This window comes from Cetorhinus maximus, chromosome 1, assembly GCF_964194155.1.
Source record: "Cetorhinus maximus chromosome 1, sCetMax3.hap1.1, whole genome shotgun sequence".
Lineage (NCBI taxonomy): Eukaryota > Metazoa > Chordata > Chondrichthyes > Lamniformes > Cetorhinidae > Cetorhinus > Cetorhinus maximus.
In genome coordinates this window covers 212,076,367-212,101,694 of record NC_135879.1, presented here as the reverse complement: position 1 = coordinate 212,101,694, position 25,328 = coordinate 212,076,367, and the positions used below count along the sequence as shown (strand labels likewise).

Below are 25,328 nucleotides of genomic sequence, written 5' to 3'. Positions count from 1 at the left end.
AATGGGATTAGGTAGGTAGGTCAGGTGTTTCTCACGTGTCGGTGCAGACTCGATGGGCCGAAGGGCCTCTTCTGCACTGTGTAATTCTGTGATTATATTGAGGTATTCCCGAATTGCAAGTGATATTTAAACTTTTCTCCTTTCTCAAAAAATACAGAGGATGTACCACATCCTCTCATTGAATATAACATGCAACATTTTGCAAACAAATGATCATCAAATGAAGATAAGTAGGCAACTAAAAATGAAGGTCCAGTAGGTGAAGTCAGAGATGGCCAGGGCTTTTAAACTATTTATTTTAGGAATGTGGGCACTGTTGGCAAGGCTCAATTTACTGCTTTTTTCTTAGCCGCCCTGAGAAGGTTGTGGTGGGCTCCCTCCGTACGCCTCCATTATTCAGGCCATACTAGCAGCCCTTCACAGATCACACCCACGCTACAGCCCCAACTCGATAGCAAAAGAACAGGGAACCATAGAGCATACCTCTCAAACTTTATTTACAACTTTATCTCAAAGCAGATATCAGTCCAGTTTGCTTAAAGAGAAGTAACACAACATTTCCCAGTTTTTGTTCCAGTCTCCAACTGGCTGAAACCCCAGTCCATAATTTGATTAACGTGAGGCTGAACTTGAGGCTATTTCTCAGGTTTATTTGTTCCTTTCCTGAAGTCAGTGACTTATCCTGAATACAACTCCACAGTCACCAGGAGTCCTTCAAAACCCTGTGAGCTAGATAGTGAAAGTCGGCAGGCCACTCAACTATGGGAGATACACAGCACAGCTCAATCCTGGCCTCATTCATGTATGCATTTTCTAGCAGAGGTCACTAATTGACAACAGGATAAGGGTTTTAACACTAATTTTCTGGACATGGAAAACAAAGAGAGCTTCAAAAGGATAGGAATGAAAAGCATGCAAGACGTGGGTCAAGATATGGACCACCGGGTTCTCAATGAATTGTAGTTTGGGAAGGGTGGAGGCAAAGAGGCCAAAGTTTGCTCGAGCGGTTCAGCCTCAAGTTAATCAAGTTGTGGACTGAGATTTCAGCCAGTTAGAAGACTGGAACAAAAATGTTTGACAGGTGGAAGGAGGTCATCTTGATAATCCACCGATGTGGAAAAGACGCAGAGATCAGGAATGAGCAGTACACCAAAGTTCTGTTTGCTTGTACTAAGCCTAAGGTGTCAGCCAGGCAAATTAACAGTGTCAAGGATGAAGGTATGCAGGTAATTGCGAGAGTTGAAGAGTATGAATTCAGTTTCTTGCACATGCAGTTGAAGGAGCTTTCACTTTATTATTAATGCCAACAAGCAGAGAAGTCACTAACGTCATCTCTATCGTAAAATCTTCAATATGCATTTTATAGGAATGAAAATGGGTATGCTGAAGTGTTTTTGAAACAGGATCTAATATCAAAATTCAGAATAACATAGTTCAGTGGTTTATGATGCAACTGATTGAAACCTTGACATAAATTACTCCATTGCAATTAATTCAAAGTATTCATTATTTTCTTCATTGCCGACTATTAACATTGTCATACTGTCTTTACAAACTGCAAGTCCTATCTTCAATCTTACCTTAAGAACTGGATTCAGCAATTGATAAGCTGTGGAATTCCTTCATATCAGTGTTCTCATGACAAATAATGTTTCATTACAAAAGCACTTTCATTATTTCTAGAGACAAGCAAATGGTTGCCATTGAAGTTGGTTCAAGTGGTCATTATTCAAAAAGAAAGGAAGTTTAATTGCTAATTTATTCAAAAACTGCCAGCAGTCAAATGGTCCAAAGGTCAAGCAGCAGTTCCTCAATTCATTTCTGTACCAGTAAAACATCATTAGAAATATCACTTTTAAAATACAACACTGAATTAGTGTTAATAGATTTTAAATATATATTTTAAAAAGTTACCCCACCCCCAGTATTCACCGCTCCTTTCCTTTCTCAGGGATCTCTCTTGGAGGTCTCAATTCAACGAATACCAGACGCCCTCTTGTACCTTACTCTTGTAGCTCTTCTTCTAGGTAGTAAATATCATCAGGCTATCAACTACGGGGATCATCAGAGCCAAACTGAAACCTGTTCTCAACCGAAGTCTAAACATACAATAATCCATTCTAACAAATGAATAAGCAGGAATAGATTGATTTTTCTCCCCTCTCCCTATTCCAGGGCCCTTTACAGCTATGCTTTCCCAGGCTTGGTATTTTCATTTTAAAACAAACAAGCATAACTTGCATTTAACATAGTAAAATATCCCAAGACATTTTATAGGAGTGTTAAACAAAATTTGACACCAAGTTACTCAAGATGACATTAGGACAGAGCTTGGACATGGAGGTAGGTTTTAAGGAGCATCTTAGAGGAGGAAAGAGAGGTGAAGAGATTTAGGAATTCCAAAGTTTTAGGGCTTTGAAACCTGAAAGCCTGACAATGGTGGGGCAATGAAAATCGGGATTGCTCAAGAGGCCAGACTTGGAGCAGGGCAGACATCGTAGACTGTCATGGGGCTGGAGGAGATGACAGGTATAGGTCATGGTGGGATGACAAGAATGAGAATTTTGAAAATCAAGACATTATTAACTAGGAGCCAATGCAGATCAATGAGCACTGTGGTGATAAGTGAATAGGACTTGGTGCAAGCTTGGGCATGGGCAGCAGAGTTTTGGATGACCTCAAGTTTATGGAGGACAGAGCATGTGAGGCAAACCAGGAATATGTTGAGATAGTCATCTAGAGATAACAAAGACAGGAAAGTGGGTTTCAGCAGCAGATTAGCTTAGGCCATCGCTGAGTCAGGCGATGTTACAGAGGTGGAAACAGGTCGTCTTTAGTGATGCCATAGATGTTTGTCAGAAGTTCATTTCAGGATCAAGTGTGACACTAAAGTTGCAAATAGTCTGGTTCAGCCTCAGACAGTTGACAGGGAGAAGGATAGAGTCAGTGACTTGGGTACAGTGCATAGAGTCATTGAGGTCTACAGCACAAAAAAAAGGCCCTTCGGCCCATCGAGTCTGCACCAGCCAAACAAGTACTTAACTATTCTAATCCCACTTTCCAACACTAGGCCCATAGCCTTGTATGCCATGGCATCTTCTCAAATACTTCTTAAATGGTGTGAGGGTTTCTGCCTCTACCACCCTTTCAGGCAGAGAGTTCCAGATTCCCAAAAAATTCTTCCTCACATCCCCTCTAAACCTCCTGCCCCTTAACTTAAATCTATGCCCCCTGGTTATTGATCCCTCCACCAAGAGGAAAAGTTCCTTCCTATCTACCCTATTTATGCCCCTCATAATGCTTGTGATGGGGACCAAAGACAATTGCTCTGGTCTTCCCAATATTTAGTGGAGAAAATGTCTGCTCATCCAGTTCTAGATGCCGGACAGATTTGACAAGACAGCGTAGGGGTCGAGGGAGGTGACAGAGCTGGGTTGTCAGCATACGGGTTGAAACTGATGGCGTGTCTTCGGCTGATGTTGCCAAGGGGAAACATGTAGATGAGAACTAGGATGGGGTCAAGGATAGGCAGGGCCCAAGATAGTGGAACAACAGAGGTAACAGTGTGTGAGAGGGAAGAGAAACCAACACATGATTCTCTGGCTATGACTTGGCACACAAGGAGACAGACAACAGCAGTCCAAAACTGATTCTTCTTCTGTTCCAACAGGCCTTAGCATGCACAGTAGTTCAGCTGAGATTTGGAAGACAACAGAGTGTACAGTGAGGATTGAACCTGCACCCTACCATTGTCAAGACCCTGTATATCAGTGTCCTCTCTGATGAAAAGTGAATATTTTATCAAAATGATCTTTGGCCTTAACATGCTATAATTTTCAAAACAAAGTTGTTTTTCATAATTACATGCTACTATAGCTTCAATTTAAAGAAATATTTAGTCTGCTGAACACCACAGAATGCTATATATTCTAAAACTAATTTGTTGACTTTCCTGTGCCTTTGCATTGCCTCTTGCCACTATGTTAAGTGCTTCGAAATTGCTAGATAGTGGCAGCCTAAAGGCTGACATTTAGTGAATTGCCTCCTTTGAGATCACAATGTGATATTTCTGCACCAGTGATGACACAACCACTGTAGGTAACTCTTTTTTTAAAAATCACCCATAGTTCTCTAGCCCAGGCCATTAACCCATCTGCATTAAAGTCCTGCCTTCAAAGTGGGTGCTGCAATGTAAATTGAGCTAGCACACGTTTTTCTTGGCCCCCAACATCAAAGCATAATGGGTATTCTTGGCATTGCTTGACCAGTTCCTACTGGTTACTGACTCTCAGCCTACATGTCTAGAAATATTTCTACATTGTTGTCCAGTACAAACCTCCACTTTGGGGAACGTTCAAAAGCATAACAACTGTTGCTTGAGTCTTTCCAGCTGTGTCAGTTTCCAAATTTGTCCTGCAGTATAACTGAATTTTGAACTGAAGTAACCAAAACATGCTGCCAAACTATTTCATTTGGTGCATTAAATGCAGTAGAAATAGCTGACTGAGAAATTAAAGACAATCCTAAACACTTTACAGAGAATTATCTGAATTCAGCAGGACACATCTTTTTTTCAATGGATATATTACTCCATCTTGAAGTCCACACAGTATCACTGAGGCACATGCAGAAAAGGCAAGAAACAAAGAAAGGAATAAATCAATCCTGGACTTGCGCATGGAAATTCTTCCTCATTTCAAAGTCAAATTAAAAATCTTCTGACATATAACAGAACTATGTACACAATATACCAAAGGTTCTATTGTTGGCAGCCTGACCCGAGGAAGAATAAACACTTTAATAAAATGCAACATGCAAATACATAATGCATAACAAGCTACATGCACCATTACAGAGCTTGAGAGTTATAAAGGGTCAAAGCTATAGCAATCTCCTCAAAACAATAATGAAAATGGAAAGTCTGAACCTAATGATGTGCATCAATTCCAACACCCACTGCCCTTGTCCTCAAAACATTTTGAGGCAAACAAAATTCAAATTACACCATCAGGGAAACACCAAATGCATATCTTCTGAATACATTTGTCTGGAATAAAAGTTACTGTTCACGAACAACCAACTTTAGGAACTAGAGAGACTTTCCGGGCGTCACACCTTGGACCCACGTGATCGCAGAATAGGCTCAAGTAACTAAAAATCTACATCTGCTTTTAGTTCCACTGATCTATCCGATTAAAATATCACTTTAATAAAATTAACTTTTTAAAACTTACAAGCACAATTTTAAGAAAAATTTGGAGTTTATCATTTAAATTCTTAAAAGTTGCCAGTTAGCGAGCCTTCAGTTTTATATGCATAATTCACCATAAGTTTAATAATTTGCTTTTTTGAGAATTAATTATTGAAGGGAGAAAGGGGAAGACAACTGTTTATAGTAACTGTATGTTCTTCTTGTGACTGATGAGTCAAGGTGCTGCTGGTGTAATGATGAGTTACATTAACCGGAAGGTCTCAGGTTCAGTTCTTGCTCTGTCCTAACCTAGTTGATCTTGGTTGAGATAATAGAATTGGCAATCAATACTGCTGTACAAAGAGGATAAATAATTGTGTTAAAATACATCCCTGCACCCATATTCAATGAAGAAGAACTCCCCCTTATGAAAAGGCTTATTGTGCAAACATGCTGGATAAAATAAATACATTTTTGCATTTAAAATACAAAGTTTTTTCTGGAATTCAATCACAATGACATACTGTTATGTCCACTGTAATTTACAAACAAGAGGCATTCCTGGGCTTCAGACCACTGACCAACAAGACAGTCTCACTGCTCTTTATAAGTGGAAATCAAGAGTTCTTGAAAATTTTAGGGGGTGAATGTAGCTAAAGCTCTTCAGATCAGGGAGGTCTCTGGTGAATCCTTGGTATGTGCCACGTTGTCAGATCTTTGATGGGGTCTGATTGAGGGACCTCTAGGCTAGAAATTAGTGAAGTAAAATCGGTCAGATTCCCACTACTGACCAATGGCTCCTATCTAATGATCCTTGCAGGATAATGGGCATGTGCAAACAATGGATGATGGATTGCAAGGTTGACAATGGTTGAATAGTCCAGCCTGCCAAAACTCTAAGTCTAAGCTAACATGTGAAAAATGGCCTAATCTAAGTAATGAGTGGCCACTATTGCATGTATATCTTAGTGCAAGTCAGAAAAGGCATCAGCCCGAAATGTTAACTGTTTTTCTCTCCACAGATGCTGACCTGCTGACTATTTCCAGCATTCTCAGTACTTTATTTTTATATAAATACAACACCTTTTCTCATTTTGCTCCAAATGGTATCCTTGCTCAGTACAAATCCCAGCATTTTTGTTGCATCCCTTCATCGTTAAGATAATTTGCCATACAGGCCTTGTGTGAAATGCGTACATTTGTCCTTTTAGGGCAGTCGGCATATTGGAATGAATGCAACACAGAGGATCAATTAAGCACTCATTTGCTTATGAACAATCATGGACATTCTTGACTCCATCTCCTAAGTAATTTCAAATTAGATCATACAGCCTGTCGAGCTTGTTCCACCATTCAGTATGGTCATGGCTGATCGTGGGCTTCATGCCTGCTCCCCACATCCCTTGGTTCATTGAGACACCATAAATTAGTCCATCTCAGCCTTAAATATAGACAATGATGGTACATCCACAACCTTCTGGGGTAGACAATTCCAAAAATTCACAATCTATTGAGACAAGAAATTTCTCTTCATCTCTGTCCTAAATGATCAGCCCCATATCCTGAAACTATACCTCCTTGTTCTAGATTCCCCAACCAAAGAAAACAACCTCTCAGTATCTACCTTCAGAATCTTGAATTTTTTTAATGAGATCATCTCTCATCCTTCTAAACTCCAGAGCATATGAACCCAATTTACTCAGCCTCTCATCACAGGACAGCACTCTCATCCCAGGGACCTACCTAGTGAAGATTTGTTGTGCTGCTTCCAATGCAAGTTCATCTTTCCTTAAATATGGAGACCAAAATTGCACACAGTACTCCAGGTGTGGTCTCACCAAAACTCTTGTACATCTGTAGCAAGGCTTCTTTATTCTCCAAACCCCTTGCAATAAAGGCCTACATGCCATTTGCTTTCTTAACTGTTTGCTGTACCTGCATGCTACTTTTGTATTCCTTGCACGATCACACCCAATTCTCTCTAGACATTAACAAGTTTCATACCTTTTAAAAAATCTTCTGCTTTTCTATTCTTACAACCAAAGAGAATAACCTCACACTTCCCTACATTACACCCCATCTGCCACCTTGTTGCCCACTCACTTACACTGTCTGCAGTCCCTTAATGTCCTTCTCACAGCTTGCATTTCCATCTAGCTTTGTATCGTCAGTAAACTTAAATACATTACTTTCTGGTCTCTGTCTAAGTCAGTAATATGGATTGTAAATAGCTGAGGCTCCAGCAATGATCCTTGCAACACTCCACTAGTTACAGCCTGCCAACATGAAAATGCCCCATTTATTCTTACTCTCTGCTTCCTGTCCATTTACCCATCCTCCATCCATGCAATACATCACCCTCCCAAGGGCCCTTAACCTATGTATTAATCTTTTGTGAGGTGCCTTATCGAAATCCAAGTATATTACTACATCTACTGATTCCCCCTTATCTACCCTACTAGTTACATCCTTAAAAACTCTAATAAATTTGTCAAACACTGTTTCCCTTTCATAAAACCATGTTGACCGATTTTCTAAGTGCATTGTTAAGACTTCCTTAATAATAATAATAAATTCCAGCATTTTCCCAATAACAGGCTACTGGCTATTGGTAAGGGGATCAAAGGTTACGAGGCAAAGGCGGGAGAATGGGGTTGAGAAACTTATCAGCCATGATTGAATGGCGGAGCAGACTCGATGGGCCGAATGGCCTAATTTCTGCTCCTATGTCTTATGGTCTTATGGCAAGGCTTCTCATGATTAGCTGAATAACATTTGCTAATTTCTAATCTCCAGGGACCCTTTCCAGAATCTGGGGAATTTTGGAAAGTCATAACCAGTACATCCACTATTTATCCACAGAACATCATCCAGAAAGAGTTAATGGATAATGGGCACCTCTCCTCCTGAACCCTGGAATGTGGAGACCAAATTGCAATGCTTCAACAAAATTTTCTAGTTCCAACATGGATTAGGAATTAAACCTGCGGCTTTCTGGTCTGCACGGGTGGCATCACACTGTACAGTGCATTTATCCAAAAAGCCATTGTGGCACTCCCCCAATTATTTATTAAAGGTAACTAGTTGCAAGTGAAGGAGGAGACACCACAGCTTCAACAGTGACAGTACAACATTGTAGCAACATGCAAAATCAGGCAAAGGGAACCATGCAACACAGCATATGGAACAGCAAAGGTTAATAACCTGGATGCATAAGACTTGAGAATGAGAGAGCAAGGGAAGTATATTAAGTCCTCTCCAGTGTCACTGCAAGTTGAAAACCACTGTTGCAACGTGGTGCAGTGAGAGCAGGGGAAATACATTTTGTCCAATACATACAGGTATCTCCGCATGAGGCGGCATGTGTAACTGAAAGACAAAGTTAAGGAGAAAGGTAGTTAAGGGAGGAATTCTCTCTTTCAGAAAAAGGAACTTGGTGCACTTTAAAACGGTTTTGTATCTGTAGTCACAATAATCAGGTAAATGAGAGATGGCTCTGGACTGAGTGGTAAACAATATTATTACTGTATGATTACATCGATGAGTGAAAAGATAATTTGCAGGAAAGTAAAACCTGAGGAGGAAAACACAATTATTTAATTATTTGAACTCAAAATGACACTTTTATTGTACCTATTAGATGGGTTTAAGTTCATATCTGTCCATGACAGTAATAGTAGGAGTGATCACTTCACAGTTCTTGTGGAGACCAAGTTCCATTTTCACACTGGTATCATCATCCTCCATCAATAAGGCATTGTGGGTCATCAGCAGCTGCAGAATTGTACTCCACTATAATTATCTCATGGTCCAGCATATCCCTCACTCCATCTTTATCAATCAACAGATGACGAATCCTGGCTCACTGAATGCCAAATGCATGATGGAAGCAGCACCAGGTGTATCAAGAAATGAGGTTTCAACCTTCTGTAGAAACACAAGACTACATAGATACTAAACTGCAAAAGCAGCATGCTATAGGCAGCCAAGGAATCCCACAACTAATGGATCAAGTGGAAGTTCTACAGTCCTGCCACATCCAGTCATCCAGTGTGGTGAGCAAATAAACAACTAACAGGATGAACATCCACAATGATGGCAGAGCCCAGTCTGTGGCTGCAAAAACAAGGCTTTGAAGTATCCCCAAATCTCTTCACGTAGAAGGGCTTCCTTCTTAAGTATTTCTAGAGGTCTCCAACATCACAAATACTATTCTTCAGCCAATTCAGTTCACTCAGTGCAACATCAGGAAGTAAATGAGTGCATTGGACACAACAAAGGCTACTGGTACCGACAATATTCCAGATATAGTGCTGAACGTAGATTCCAAACTAACCCCTGCTCAAGCTGTTCCATTAGAACTAAAACTCTGACACATAGCGGACAAAAGTAGAAAATTGCCCAGGTATGTTTGTCTGGGTTAAAAAAAGGACAAGTCCAAACTGGCCAATTACTGAAATAAAAGCAAAATGCTGCAGATGCTGGAAATCTGAAATAAAAACAGAAAATGGTGGAAACACTCAGCAAGTCTGGCAGCATCTATATAGAGAAACAGAATTAACGTTTCAAGTTCATATGAAGAAGAGTCACACGGACTCAAAACATTAACTGTTTCTCTCCATAGATGTTGCCAGGCCTGCTGAGTTTTTCCAGCATTTTCTGCTTTTATTTCTGGCCAATTACTGCTTTAACAGTCTACTCTCAATCATAATTAAGTGATGGAGGGAGTTGTCAACATTGTTATCTAGTGACAATTACCAATAATCTGCTCACCAATGCTCAGTTTGGGTCCCACCAACATCACTTGGCTCTAGGTCTCATTATAGTGTTGGCTCAAACACAAATATAGCAATGGAATTCAAGAGGTGAGATGAGGGTGGCCTTCACATTAAGGCATCATTCAACCAATAATGGCACCAATGAAACCTACTAGCACTAAAGTCAATGGGGGTCAGGGGCAAACCCTTGTGGTTATAGTCATACGTGGCACAAAGGATGATGGTTGTGGTTGTTGGAGGCCAATTATCTGAGCCCTAGGACATTGTTGCATGAGTTCCTCAGGCTAGTGTTCTAAGCCGAACTATCTTCAGCTCCTTCATCAATGACCATCTCTCCATCATAAAGTCAGGAATGGTAATGTTTGCTGACGGCTGCAGTGTTGAGATTGATTCATAATTCCTCAGATAATGAAGCAGTTTATGTCTGCAAGCAGCAAGATCTGGACAACATTTAGCTTGAGCTGATAAGTGACAACTAATATTCAAGCAAGCAATGACTACCTCCAACAAGAGAGAGCCCAACCACCTCCTTCTGATATTTAATGGTATCACAATTATCAAGTACTCCACCAACATCACTCTGGAAGTCTTCGTGGATTGGCAATTCAACTGAACCAAGCACATAAATGTTGTGGCTATTGGAGGAGATTTAGGCTGGGTATCCTGCAGCAATGAATTCATCATCTGACTTCCCAAAGCCGCTCCAGTTCCTCCAAGACACAAGGCAAGAGTGTGACATAATACTCTTCATCTACCTGGATGAATTCAACTGCAAAATTCAAGATGCTCAACACCCCCCAGAACAAAGCAGTCTGCTATATTGCCACCTCATCCAGTCTAAACACCTACGTCTATACCACCAGCGTACCATGGCTGCAGGATGCACTGCATCAAGTTGCCGAGGCTTCTTGGATAGTACCTCACAAGCACACAGCCTTCAAGGACAAGAGCAGCAAATGTATGGGAACGCCACCGCCACCCAGCTCCCCTCCAAATCACATACCATACTGACTTGGACTTGCTTCATCATTCCTTCATTGTCACTGGATCAAACCCCTGGACCTTCCTACATAATAGCATTGTGGAGTGCTTTCACCACATGGACTGCCGTGGTTCAAAACGACAGCCCACCACCCATGGCAAGTAAAGATGATCAATAAATGCCGGCCTGCCCTACAATACCCATATCCAAGTAGTATTTTTTTCATTCATGGGATGAGGGCTTCGCTGGCTAGGCCAGCATTTATTGCACATCCCTAATTGCCCTTGAGAAGGTGGTGGTGAGCTGCCTTCTTGAACCGCTGCAATCCATGTAGTGTAGATGCACCCACAGTGCTGCTAGGAAGGAGTTTCAGGATTTTGGCCCAGCGACAGTGAAGGAACAGTGATACATTTCCAAGTCAGGATGTTGAGTGGCTTCGAGGGAAACTTCCAGGTGTTGGTGTTCCCATGTGTCTGCTGCCCTTGTCCTTCTAGATGGTAGTGGTCGTGGGTTTAGAAGGTGCTGTCTAAGGAGCCTTGGCAAATTCCTGCAGTGCATCTTATGGTACACACTGTTGCTACTGTGCCCTGGTGGTGGAGAGAGTGAATGTTTGTGGAAGGGGTGCCAATCAAGTGGGCTGCTTTGTTCTGGATGGTGCCGAGCTTCTTGAATGTTGTTGGAGCTGCACGCGTCCAGGCAAGTGGAGAGTATTCCATCACACTCCTGACTTGTGCCTTGTAGATTGTGAACAGGCTTTGGGGAGTCAGGAGGTGAGTTACTCATCGCAGGATTCCTAGCCTCTGACCTGCTCTTATAGCCACAATATTTATATTGCTAATTCAGTTTCTGGTCAATGGTAACCCTAGGATGTTGATAGTGGGGGAGTCAGCGATGGTAATGCCATTGAATGTCAAAGGATGGTGGTTAGATTCTCTCTTGTTGGAGATGGTCATTGCCTGGCATTTGTGTGGGGCGAATGTTGCTTATTACTTGACAGCCCAAGCCTGGATGTTGTCCGGGCCTTGCTGCATTTGGGCATGGACTGCATGTCACGTCAAAATGTCATGTCAAAATACATTCCCTGCAACAAACCAGTTATTTTAAATGAAATACATGATTGAACAGAATACAGTTTTCAGATAGAGAGAATACCAGGTAAGAAACTCAACATGGAGTGGAGCAATGCACCAAGGCTCTGAGCAGTCTGGTTCAGTTTGATTAGGAGGGGATGGAGTCAATGGTAAGTATACAGAGTTTGTGGCTGGGATGAAGATAATGGTTTCAGTTTTCTCAATGTTTAGCTTAATGAGGATAGATGACATCAGGTTCTACTGCACGCTGTCAACACCCAACTCCACCATTCCTTGATCTTTCTCAACACCTCCACTGCTGCTGTGTTATCAGCCTGTTTGTCAAACGGCCAGTCCCAGGTGAGCTGCAATTTTTTCCATAGTCTCAGCACCCTATTTAACCCTGAGCTGACACCTTATCCTCTCCATCACCAAAACCGCTTACTTTCACCTCCTTATCAGCTGCTGAAATCTTCATCCATACTTCTATTACTTCCAGTTCAATGCTTTACTGGCCAGCCTTCTATTTTCCACTTTTCATAAATTATCTAAGCTCTGCTGCCTGTATCCAACAAGGCCTCAACTTTGTGTTCAAATTGCTCCATGAACTTGCTCCTCCAAACGATAACATTCAAGGACTCTGCATTCCTCCAACTCTGGTCTCATGTGCATTCCCCGTTCCCTTTACCCCACCATTGGCAAACGTGCCTTCAATCATCTAGGCCCCAAGCTCTCTAATTCCCTCCCATTATCTCTCCACCTTTCCTGCTTTGAAGCCTTCCTTTGATCAAGCTTTTTACAAACATACATACATACAAATATATGAATTAGGAGGAATAGGCTACTGGGCCCCTTGACCCTGTTCCGTCATTCAACAAGATCACAGCTGATCTGATTTTAATTTCTACTCCACATTAACCCCGGTGACCTTTCACCTGCTGGTTCATCAATAATCTATCTAGCTTAAAAATATTCAAAGTCTCTGTATCCACCGTCTTTTGAGGAAGAAAATTCCAAAGACTCACGAGAGAAAAATTTTTCTCATCTCCAAGTAGGAGATCTCTTATTTTTAAACAGTGACCCCTAGTTCTAGAGTCTCCTACAAGAGGAAGCATCTTCTCCACATCCACCCTGTCAAGGCCACTCAGGACCTTATATGTTTCAATCCAGTTGCCTCTTACTCTTCTAAACTCCAGCAGTTCCAAACTCAGGCTGTCCAGCCTTTCCTCATAAGACAACCCGCCCATTGCAGGTAAACCCTCTCTGAACTGCTTCCAACGCATTTATATCCTTCCTTAAATAAGGAGACCAATACTATACACAGTACTCCAAATGTGGACTCATGAATGCCCTGTATAACTGAAGCATAACTTATGTACTCAATTCCCCTTGCAATAAACAATAACATTCTATTAGCTTTCCTAATTACTTGCTGTACCTGCATACTAACCTTTTGCGATTCATGCACTAGAACACCCAGATGCTTCTGCATCCTCTCACCATTTAGATAATACGCTTCTTTTTTACTCTTTGTGCCAAAATGGACAATTTCACATTTTCCACCATTTTTGTCACCTGTCCACCTTTCTTTGGCTCAGTGTCAACATTTGTCTGATTACACTCTCGTGAAGTATCTTGGGATATTTTCCTGTGATAAAGGTGTCGTACAAATGAAAGCTGCTGTTATTTTTGATGTTTAGCAAGCAGTTTCATAGAACAGAAGAAAAGAAGGGTCAAAAAACAAAAGGGGGTCAGGCAGAGCTGCATGTCAGAAAATATGAATGCTGATTCCATATCTGCGATGATGTCACCAAGGGCAGTATGTTGATGAGCAAGGGCAGCAATCCAAGGATAGATCCTTGAAGGTCTTGAGATTACAGTGCAGGGGTGGAAAGAGAAGCCATTGCAAGACTGATAACAAAATCTGTTATTACAGATGTTCTGTCTCTAAATGGATAGGTAAAAGTGGAAGGAAGTGTGGGCAGTCCCACAGAGCTAGACAATGGAGAAAACGCAGCGAATGAGGACAATATGATTGAGTGTGACTAAAACACAGAGAATGAGAAGGGCAAACCTTAACGTGGTCAAAGAGAATGCTGCTTGTGGCTTTGTTTAGAGAGGTTTTGGTGCTTTAGCTGAGATGCAGCATCCTTGGAGGATGGTGGGGTTGGAGGAGGTTACATAGATAGAGGGAGTGAGGTCAAAGAAGGATTGGAATATGAAAATGAGAATTTTAAAATCAAGGTGTTGGTGGATACAGGCAACAAAGGTTTAGATGAGCTTCAGTTTATGAAAGGTGGAAGATGGGGGATTAGCCAGTAAATCATTGGATGGGTTCAAACAGGAACTAGCTTGAGAGATGGGCATGGATCTGATAAATTAATTACTGAATTTTAGTAACACTTGGACCAATTTTCGACCTTGCCATAATATACATGCCAACTGTTTTTTGCAGCTGGAAACATTCCTACCTAAGGTCAACTTAAATGTCTTGAGGCCAGACAATCTGCCAAGGTTTATTCAATAATAATAGCTAAGAATTGATGTTAAAAGGCATTATTTGTCCTAAAAAATGTTAGCTAAAGCATTCAATTATGAGAAAAAACAGAAGTACCATTTATCATTAAAGCACAAGAAGGCGGTGGCCTTCAATGTGTTACGTCTGCAAACAGACACTAAAGATTTTTCCAAATACTTACAAAGATTTCAAAGCCACAGTGTCAGGTAAATATAGGAACAGTTTACAATATCTCATCAACCTTTCAGTGCCAGTTTCTACAAACATACTTTCTTTGTATTTGTCTTATCAAATAGTTTAATTCAGACAAGCCGAAACTTAAGACACTGAATGCTTTTGATGGGTTCAAAATATTCATTGTAGATCATGTTAAGGAGCAATGAAATTATTTATAGATCAGGTAAGCAATGCAAAAAGAAAAAATTGTGAAAAAATAGCATGCCAAGTTTAATTGACTTTTGAATTTTAACTGTTTTGAATGAGCAAAATGCACATGGACAAGTACAGCTACACAAAGGCATCCACATTTCAAAACTATTGTAGCATATGTATTTCAAGCACAAGGATAACTAACAAATATTGAGTTCAAGAGTATTGTTAACCATTTGCAAAAAAGATACAAAGCTATGGGGTCAGAGCATGAGTGGGATCAATTCCTTACAGATAATGTCCCAGGCTCCACCATCAACATCTCTGGGTATGTCCTGTCCCACCAGCAGGACAGACCCAGCAGAGATGGTGTCACAGAGGGATACAGTTGGGAGGGAGTTGCCCTGGGAGTCGTCAATATCGACTCCAGACCCCAAGAGGTTTCATGGCATCAGGTCAAACATGGGCAAGGAAACCTCCTGCTCATTACCATGTACTGCCCTCCCTCAGCTGATGAGTAAGTGCTCCTCCATGTTGAACACCACGTGAAGGAAGCACTGAGGGTGGCAAGGGCACAGAATGTTCTCTGGTTGGGGGGCTTCAATGTCCATCACCAAGAGTGGCACAGTAGCACCACTACTGACCGAGCTGGCCGAGTCCTAAATGACATAGCTGCTAGACCGGGTCTGCGGCAGGCGGTGAGGGAACCAACAAGAGGGAAAAACATACTTGACCTCATCCTCACCAACGTGCCTGCCGCAAATTCATCTGTCCATCAAAGCATCGGTAGGAGTGACCACCACACAGTCACTGTGGAGACAAAGTCCCACCTTCACATTGAGGATGCCCTCCATCATGTTGTGTGGCACTGCCAATGTGCTAAATGGGATAGACTTCGAATAGATCTAGTAACTCAAAATTGGGCATCCATGAGGCGCTGTGGGCCATCAGCAGCAGCAAACTGTACTTGAACATAATCTGTAACTTCATGGCCTGACATAGCCCCCACTCTACCATTATCATCAAGCCAGGGGATCAACCCTGGTTCAATGAAGAGTGCAGGAGGGTATTCCGGGAGCAACACCAGGCATACCTAAAAATGAGGTGTCAACCTGGTGAAGCTATAAACAGGGCTACTTGCATGCCAAACAGCATAAGCAACAAGTGATAGACAGACCTAAACAATCCCACAACCAACAGATCAGGTCTAAGCTCTGCAGTCCTGCCACATCCAGTCGTGAATGATGGTGGACAATTAAGCAACTCACTGGAGGAGGTGGCTCCACAAATATCCCCATCCTCAATGATGGAGGAGCCCAGCACAGCAGTACAAAACATAAGGCTGAAGTATTCGCAACAATCTTCAGCCAAAAGTGCCGAGTGGATGATCCATCTCGGTCTCCTCTGGAGGTCCCCAGCATCACAGATGCCAGTCTTCAGCCAATTCGATTCACTCCATGTGATGTCAAGAAACAGCTGAAGGCACTGGATACTGCAAAAGCTATGGGCCCTGACAACATTCGGGCAATAGTACTGAAGACTTGTGCTCCAGAACTTGCTGCGCACTTAGCCAAGCTGTTCTAGTACAGCTACAACACTGGCATCTACCTGGCTATGTGGAAAATTGCCCATGTATGTCCTGTACACAAAAAGCAAGACAAATCCACCCTGGCCAATTAGCATTCCATTAGTCTACTCTCCATCATCAGTAAAGTAATGGAAGGGGTCATCAACAGTGCTATCAAGTGGCACTTGCTTAGCAATAACCTGCTCACCAATGCCCAGTTTGGGTTCCACCAGGACCACTCAGCTCCTGACCTTGTTACAGCCTTGGTTCAAACATGGACAAAAGAGCTGAACTCCTGAGGAGAGGTGAGAGTGGCTGCCCTTGACATAAAGGCAGCATTTAACCAAGTGTGGCATCAAGGAGCCCTAGCAAAACTGGAGTCAATGGGAATTGGGGGAAAACTCACCGCTGGTTGGTGTCATACCTAGCACAATGGAAGATGGTTGTGGTCGTTGGAGGTCCGTCATCTCAGCTCCAGGACATCACTGCAGGAGTTCCTCAGGCTAATGTCCTCGGCCCAACCACCTTCAGCTGCTTCATCAATGACCTTCCTTCCATCATAAGGTCAGAAGTGGGGATGTTCGCTGATGATTGCACAATGTTCAGCACCATTCGCGACTCCTCAGATACTGAAGCAGTCCATGTCCAAATGCAGCGAGACCTGGATAATATCCAGGCTTGGCCTGACAAGTGGCAAGTAACATTCAGGCCACACAAATGTCAGGCAATGACCATCTCCAGCTGGAGAGAATCCAACCATCGCCCCTTGATGTTCAAAGGGATTACCATCACTGAAACCCCACAATCAATATCCTGGGGGTTACCATTGACCAGAAACTGAACTGGACTAGCCATATAAATACTGTGACTACAAGAGAGGTCAGAGGCTAGGAATCCTGTGATGAGTAATTTGCCTCCTAACTCCCTAAAGCCTGTCCACCATCTACAAGGCACAAGCCAGGAATGTGATGGAATACTCCCCACTTGTCTGGTTGAGTGCAAATCCTACAACACTGAAATTGGATTGAAGTCAACTTGATTGGCACCACATCCACAAACATTCACTCCCTCCACCGTCGACGCACAGTAGCAGCAGTGTGTACCATCTACAGATGCACTGCAGAAATTCACCAAGACTCCTTAGACAGCACCTTCCAAACCCACGACCACTACCACCTAGAAGGACATGGGCAACAGATAGATGAGAACACCACCACCTAGAAATTCCCCTCCAAGTCACTCACCATCCTGACTTGAAAATATATCGCCGTTCCTTCATTGTCGCTGGGTCAAAATCCTGGAAATCCCTTCCTGTTGGTGTACCTCGGAGGCAGTTCACCACCACCTTCTCAAGGGCAACTAGGGATGGGCAACAAATGCCTGCCCAGCCAGCGAAGCCCACATCCCGTGAATGAATTAAAAAAAAATTGGATAGCTGTTTCAAAGAGCTGGCACAGGCATGATGGGCCAAATGGCCAGCTTCTGTGCCATGTTATTCTATTATTATATCTCTTAATGTCACAGGTTATCTATTGATTACCTCCAAAAGGATACCGGTTCATATTCTGGCTTTATTTCAAAATTTCAACTAATCTCATACAGAAGATACTTTGATATTTAGCTTGAAGGGCTATAGTTCACTTGGCCCAACACTATACAATTTTTTGTACATAATTTTTCCTATACCATTTTCCTACAGTATACTTTATGAACTACAGGACAAGTTTCATTTTATTTATACTGAAGTTTCTTTTTCAAGAAACACCTTCAGACATGCAAGAATGAAAATTCCATTCATCTGACTATTCCCACTGAATTTAGAAACTGAATTAAGGAAATCTTGTTCGTAATACCTGATGTTTGAAGTAGCACCTAAAGAAACCTTTCAATTCCAAAATCAATACTTTATCCAATAATATATAGAAATGCAAGGAGCTCACAGACTTCTTTGTCACCAAGATCGAGATAATCCAATCAGCATTCCTCCCTTCCACTAGTTCACCTGGTCAAACTTCCTTTAATGCTCCCCCCTGCCATAGCCCTGACTCACATCTTCTTTTAGTTTTTCCCCCATCTCCCCTAATGCATTCTCTGAGCTCATCTTGTCCATATGACCCACTTCTTGTTCCCTCGAATCTATTCCCACTAAACTGATCACTCAACTTTCCCTCCCAGCCTCCATGTAAGTCAATACCGTAAACATTTCTCTCTTCAGATGTTGTCCCTCTCTCCTTTAAATCTGTCATCATCATCACCTCTCTCCTCAAAAAGCCAAACATTGACCATACTGTCCTTGCAAACTACCAGCCCATCTCGAACCTCCCAGTCCTCTCCAACGTCCTTGAATGTGTTGTCGCTTCCCAAATCTGTTCCAAACTTTGTCAGAACAGTCTGTTTAAATCTCTCCAACCAGGTTTCCACTCCGCCACAGTAACCAAACAGCTCTTATCAAAGTCACAAATGACATCCTATATGACTGTGATGAAGGTAAACTTTCCCTCTTCAAGCTTCTCAAGCTGTCTGCAGCCTTTGACACAGATGACCACACCAGCCTTCTCCAATGTCATCCTCCTCCATTGTCATATAGCTGGTTGGCACTACTCTCACCTGGTTCCATTTTTATCTAATCATAGCCAGAGAATCACTACAATAGTTTCTCTTCCAGCTCATGCTGTTCCCCAAGGATCTATCCTTGGCCCCTCTCCTATTTCTTATCTACATGCTGCCTCTTGATGACATCAGTTGAAAGCACAACATTAGTTTTCACAGGTGCACTGACAACATCCAGCTCTACCCCACCACCACCTCTCTTGATTCCTTCACTGTTGCCAAATTATCAGACCACTTAACCAACATCCAATATCGGATGAGAAGAAATTTCCTCTAATTAATTATTGGGAAGACTGAAGCCATTGCTTTTGATCCCCATCCAAGCTCCGTTCCCTAGCTACCGACTCCATTCCTCTCCCTGGCAAGTCTGAGATTAAGCCAGTTTATTCGCAACCTTGATATTATATCTGATCCCAAGTTGAGCTTCCGACCTCATGTTCGTGCATCACTAAGACCACCTATTTCCACCTCCACAACATCACATAACTTCACCCGGCTCAGCACATCTGTTGTTGAAACCCTCATTCGTCCTTCGTTATCTCTAGACTCAACTATTCCAACACACTCCAGGCTGGTGTCCACATTCTACCCTCTGTAAACATGAGGTCATTCAAAACTCTGCTGCCTGTGTCTTAACTTGCAGCAAGTTCCCCTATCACCCCTGTGCTCGCTGGCCTACATTGTCAAGTAATGTCCTGATTTTAAAATTCTCATCCTTGGTTTCAAATACTTCCAAGACCTCTACAATCTCTTCCAGGCCCACAAACTACACCCACCACCGCCACCCGCCCCCCACTACCCCAAGATAACTGCACTCTTCTGGCCTCTTGCACATCCCCAATTTTAATTGCTCCACCATAGATGGCTGTGCCTTCAGTTGTCTATGCCCCAAGCTCTGAAGTACACCTCTCTGTCTCACTTATCACCTTTAAAACACTCCTTAAAGCCTACGTCTCTGACCAAGCTTTTGGTCATCTGATCTAATACCCCCTTTTGTGGCTCAATGTCATGCTTTACTTTGTAGTGTTCCTGTGAAGCCTTGGGAGCTTTTCATTACATTAAAGGCGGGATCTAAAAAGAAGTTGCTGTTGTCGTTATAATGTTGAGTGGAAAGAGGACACACCAGTGACTAAGTCACTGACAGTTCTGAATTGACCACTTAACGAGTCACCAGTTGTGTTTTAAAATGTTTTTTGTTACAGTGAAGAATGTTCTATGATTTGGGCTTAGCCATATTTCTGTGGAAACGTATAGAGATGATAGTTAGATATAGATAAGGTATGGTTAAGATGACCTGAGAATGCTGCAGCTGGATGCTGATTCTCTGTTAACATTTCTAATGTTATGCAGAAAGCTAAATAAAATTATAAGTAAAACTAACGGAAAAGAGCGTGCATCTACGAAAAATACAACTATTTCCTCAGAAAACACCAAATCCACCCTAACAATCTATAAGACGCTCACTAGTTTATTCACAAGACAAATAAAATGGGTTTTCTACAATATCCTGGTGTACATCATTTATGACTTAATAGGAAAAAAGTTCTGCAATAAATAAGCCTAAATCCTTTTTCTCATGGGAACCATTAACTACAGAAGGTGCTTTAATATTTCTTGTGATATTCCAGCCCCAGGACTCTTTATATTAACAAGGGCAGCAGACACATGGGAACACACCACCTGGAAGTTCCACTCCAAGCCACTCACCATCCTAACCTGGAAATATATCACCGTTCCTTCACTATCGCTGGGTCAAAATCCTGGAACTCCCTCCCTAACAGCATTGCGGGTGTATCTACACCACATGGACTGCAGCAGTTCAAGAAGGCAACTCACCACCAACTTTTCAAGGGCAATTAGGAATGAGCAATAAATGCTGGCTTAGCCAGCAATGCCCACATCCCATGAATTAATTTTAAAAAAATTGAGTCTGACTATCAAAATGAGCAAGTATCAGTATTGTATGTGGCATATCATCATAGTGGTTTTGTCACTGGACTAGCAATACAAAGACCTGGACTAATAATCCATAAAACATAAATTAAAAGTTCAAATTCCACCTTGGCAGTTTGAGAATCTGAATTCAATTAAATAAATCCAAGAAGTGGCCGGATTGTTGTTTAAAAAAAACGTACCTGATGGAAAGAAGGCTATTGCTGTTACTGGTCAGGCCAATGCGTGACTTCAGTTCCACAACAATTGCTTCTCAACAAGCCATTTAGTTGTATGAAATAGCTACAAAGATTAAGCATAATTCTGCTAGATCCTACACACTAACTTCTGAGGACTTGTGCCAACGTTAGAAGAACTATCCCACATAGGCAACAGCCTGACAGTCATACTCATTGAATCATGGCTAACAACCAAGATCCTAGACTCCAACATCACCATCCATGGATACATTCCATCCCACCGGCAGGACTAACCCACAAGAGGTGCAGACACAATGACATACAGTCGAGGGAGTTGCCCTGGGAATCCTCAACACGACTCCTGATCCTACGAAGTCCAATGGCTTCAAGTGAAATGCGAGCAAGGAAACTTTTTCCACCTACTTTCCTGCCTCATGAATTGGCACTTTTCCATGTTGATCACCATTTGGAGGAAACACTGCAGATAGCAAGGGCTCAGAATTAATATGGTCCATTGATTGACTGAGCTTGCTGAGTCCTGAGGTCATAACTGCCAGGCTAGATTTGCAGCAGGTGTTGAGAGAAGCAACACAAGGGAATAACCTACTTGAGCTCATCAATCTACCTATCTTAGATGCTTCAATATTGGTAGAAGTGACCATCATTCAGTCTTTGAGGGGACCAGGTCCTGTGTTCACAAAGGGCACCCTCCATCTTGTCATTTGGTATGCCACCACACTAAGTAAAATAGATTATCAAATCAAGTAGCTCTAGAACTGGGCCTCCTTGAGATGTTGTAGGACATTAACACCACAAACTGTAATATCATGGCCCACATATCCTTCACTCTTTCATCATCAACAAGCCAGACGATCAATGCTGATTCAATGAGAATTGCAGAATTACATGCTGGAAGGAGCATTTAGGCATAGCTGCAAATGAGGTGCCAACAGTATGAAATTATAATATATGCATGATCAGCAAACTGCAGAAACAGTATGCTTTGACAGAGCTAAACAATCCCACAACCAGTGGATCATGTCAAAACTCTGCAGCCCTGTCATTTCCAGTTAGAAATGGTGGTGGACAATTAAGCAACTAACAAGAGGAGAAGGCTCCATGGACATCCCCATCTTCAATGTTGGAGAGCCCAGCATGAGCGCAAAAGACAACAATGAAGCTTTTGAAGCCATCTTCAGCCAGGAGTAGCAAGGAATAATCCACCTCAGCCTCCTCCTGAAGGCTGAACCAATCTTCACCAATTTGATTCACTCCATGTGATATCAAGAAATGATTGAGCGCACTAGACACAGAAAATACTATGGGTCCTGTCAATGTCCCGGTTGTAGCACTGAAAATTTGTGTTCTAGAACAAGGTTTCCTGTACATCTACAACAATACCATCTACCTGACATTCTGGAAAATTGCCCAGGTATCCTATCCACAAAAAACAGGAGAAATCCAATCCAGTCAATTACCCATTCCAACAGTCTACTCTCAATCATCAGCAAAGTGATGGAAGATCTCATGGGCAGTGCTGTCAACCAGCATTTACCAATAACTTACTCAACAATGCCCAGTTTGCGTTCCATCACATACACTTGGATCTGGACTCAAATATGGACAAAAGAGCTGAATTCTAGGTGAAGTGAGAGTGACTGCCCTTGACATCAAGGCAACATTTGAACGAGTGTGGCATCAAGCAGCCCCAGGAAAACTGAAGTCAATGGGAATCTGCAAAAGACTTTCCACTGGCTGAAGTCAAACCAAGCACAAGGAAAGATGATTATGATTATTGAAGGCCAATCACCTCAGTCCCAAGATATGACTGCACAAGTTCCCCAATGCAGCGTCCTAGGCTCAACTATGTTCATGCCACACAAGTGCCAGGCAATGGCTATCTTCAACAAAATGAGACTAACCAGCAATCAGAAACCCACTGTGCACCCGCCCCCTCACCCTGTCATCCAATGGCATCAACATCAACAAATTCCCAAGCATCAATGTCCTGGAGGGCTGCCCTGGTGGGGGGAGGTGGTGGTGGTCATCACTAGTCAGATGGATAAAATGCCGTCACTACAACAGGTCAGGATACGGGTACATTGCTTACTGTCCAAAGCCTGTCCAAAGCCTTTCCACCTTTGACCTACTCGGTCAAATTTAGGAGTATGATGGAATACTGTCAACTTACTTGGAACAACAGTCTGCTTGATCAGCAACCCATCCTCCAGCTTAAATATTCACACTATCCACCCCGAGTGTAAAGCAACTGGAATGCACAATATCTACAGAATGCACAGCAGCAAGTCGCCAAGGCTTCATCAAGTCGCTCAAGCCTGCGAACTTCATCAAATGAAGCAATGAAATTTTGCTTCATTGAGTACTTGCAGGTAACATTTTTTAAATTGCTGGTTCTGTTGCCTTTGTATTATGGAGCAACCAAGTTTTGAGGGACTTGAATTTGATTTGTGTCAAAAAAACAAAGTTCTGCCGGTATAATTTTGAAAAGAAAGACTTTAGAAGGTAATATAAACAAAGTGCTGGAAAAACTCAGGTCTGGCAGTATCTGTGGAGAGAGAACCAGAATTAACGTTTCAAGTCCAATATGACTCTTCTTCGAAACTGAAGAGAGAAGGTACTTTGTAGAAAAGCATTTACTAATGTTAAACGCACAATGGTACATTGCAACAATAATGGCAGCCATTTAATCTGGTCAAGGATTGTTTCCAGCTTAGCTAGGTCATATGGTTTCTGTAAATATATATTCTGTAAATAACTTTCGTGAGGAATCTAACTGCTGCATCAGATATCTATTCCTTTCTCTCTCTTCCAACACTCTTATGTTAACAATTATTCTGACGTTTGACCCAGGGCTCCATTTTTTTTTTTTTACAGTCCAATTTGGTAGTGCTCATGATTATAAACATAAATTCTAGGGAACTGGTTCTTGTGTTGAAGTAGGGAAGGCCCTAGGACTGCTCTGTGTTCACTGATAGCAACATGTAACAAAAAGAATCTCTATGTTGCTAGGTCCTCCAGGGTAACCACTCTCTTTCAGGTACTCTGATTTGCAGTTACACACATTTCAGGAGAAGTCATATCTAGCACAAACTAAAATATGTCCAGTGCATAGGTTAGATTTTCTGATTTAACAACTATCCACATTATAGTATCAATGAAAGGCTGTCTCAGGCAAACTGACAATGTTAACTACCCATGCGCAATCAATAAGTATGCCGAATAGGGCACTGAGCATCTTAAGCTCCATTCTTTAAAAAAAGTCCTTTTTTTTAAGGATGTAGGAAATGCTGGCAAAGCACAGTTATTGTCAATTCTAGTTGTCTTGAGAAAGTATGGTCAACTATGCTTTTAGTCGACAGGTGCAATACAGAGGTGGGACTTGGAAATGATGATGGAAAACATCTACTTGCATACTCTTCTTTGGAGGGTAACTCCAACATTATTCTTACATTACCACAGCGTAAACTGTACCATTGTGAATTTAACAAAACTAAGTGCTTTTCTGCAAAGTGACTTCTTCAAAAGTCTTTCTTTTCAAAATTATCCCTCCAGAACTTTGTACCTGCTTTTTGATACAAGTCAAATTCAAGCCCCTCAAAAATTTATTGCTCCATAACATGAGAACAACAGAACTAACAATTTTTTAAAAAGACACCTGAGAGTGCTTAATGAAGGAAAAATGGTTAAGAGCATGTGGTGCTATTTTAAAACTTAGCAGAGTGTAATGATCCTATAATCCTATAATGATCAAAGGTTCTGCAAGAATATCAGAAAGAGCTTACCTGATAATTCTCTGAGCTGCATACTGATGTAATGAGCGAAACTGAGCAGACATGTTGGCTAATGCTGCCAAGCAATTTGTATGTAGATATTTGTCCTAACAAAAAAGGGAATGAAAAGAGCTAAAAAGTTGTGCATTTAAAAAAATACATTATACTACAGTGCTTTAAAAATTGAAAAACATTTCAAGGTGCTTCACAAATGGATAATCAGGCAAAAATGGAAGACAAGATAAGGAAGAGGGTATTAAGAGAGGTGAGCCAAAGCTTAGTGAGATATGGGTTTTGAGAAACATATTATAGGAAGAGAT

At 41.9% G+C, this 25,328-nt stretch overlaps 1 protein-coding gene across 5 annotated transcripts in view; it reads right to left on the bottom strand.

Moving 5' to 3' along the window:
• Nucleotides 1-25,328, bottom strand: part of dym (dymeclin) — a 531,615-nt gene that overhangs the window by 298,111 nt on the left and 208,176 nt on the right. For 4 of the 5 annotated variants that reach the window (XM_078552754.1, XM_078552773.1, XM_078552778.1 and 1 more), the window contains exon 13: nt 25,021-25,115. In XM_078552754.1, the coding sequence (XP_078408880.1) occupies nt 25,021-25,115 (95 nt within the window). Of the gene's footprint in view, nt 1-8,395; nt 8,561-25,020; nt 25,116-25,328 lie in introns of all 5 variants that reach the window. The other variant, XM_078552781.1, reaches the window with a different exon arrangement.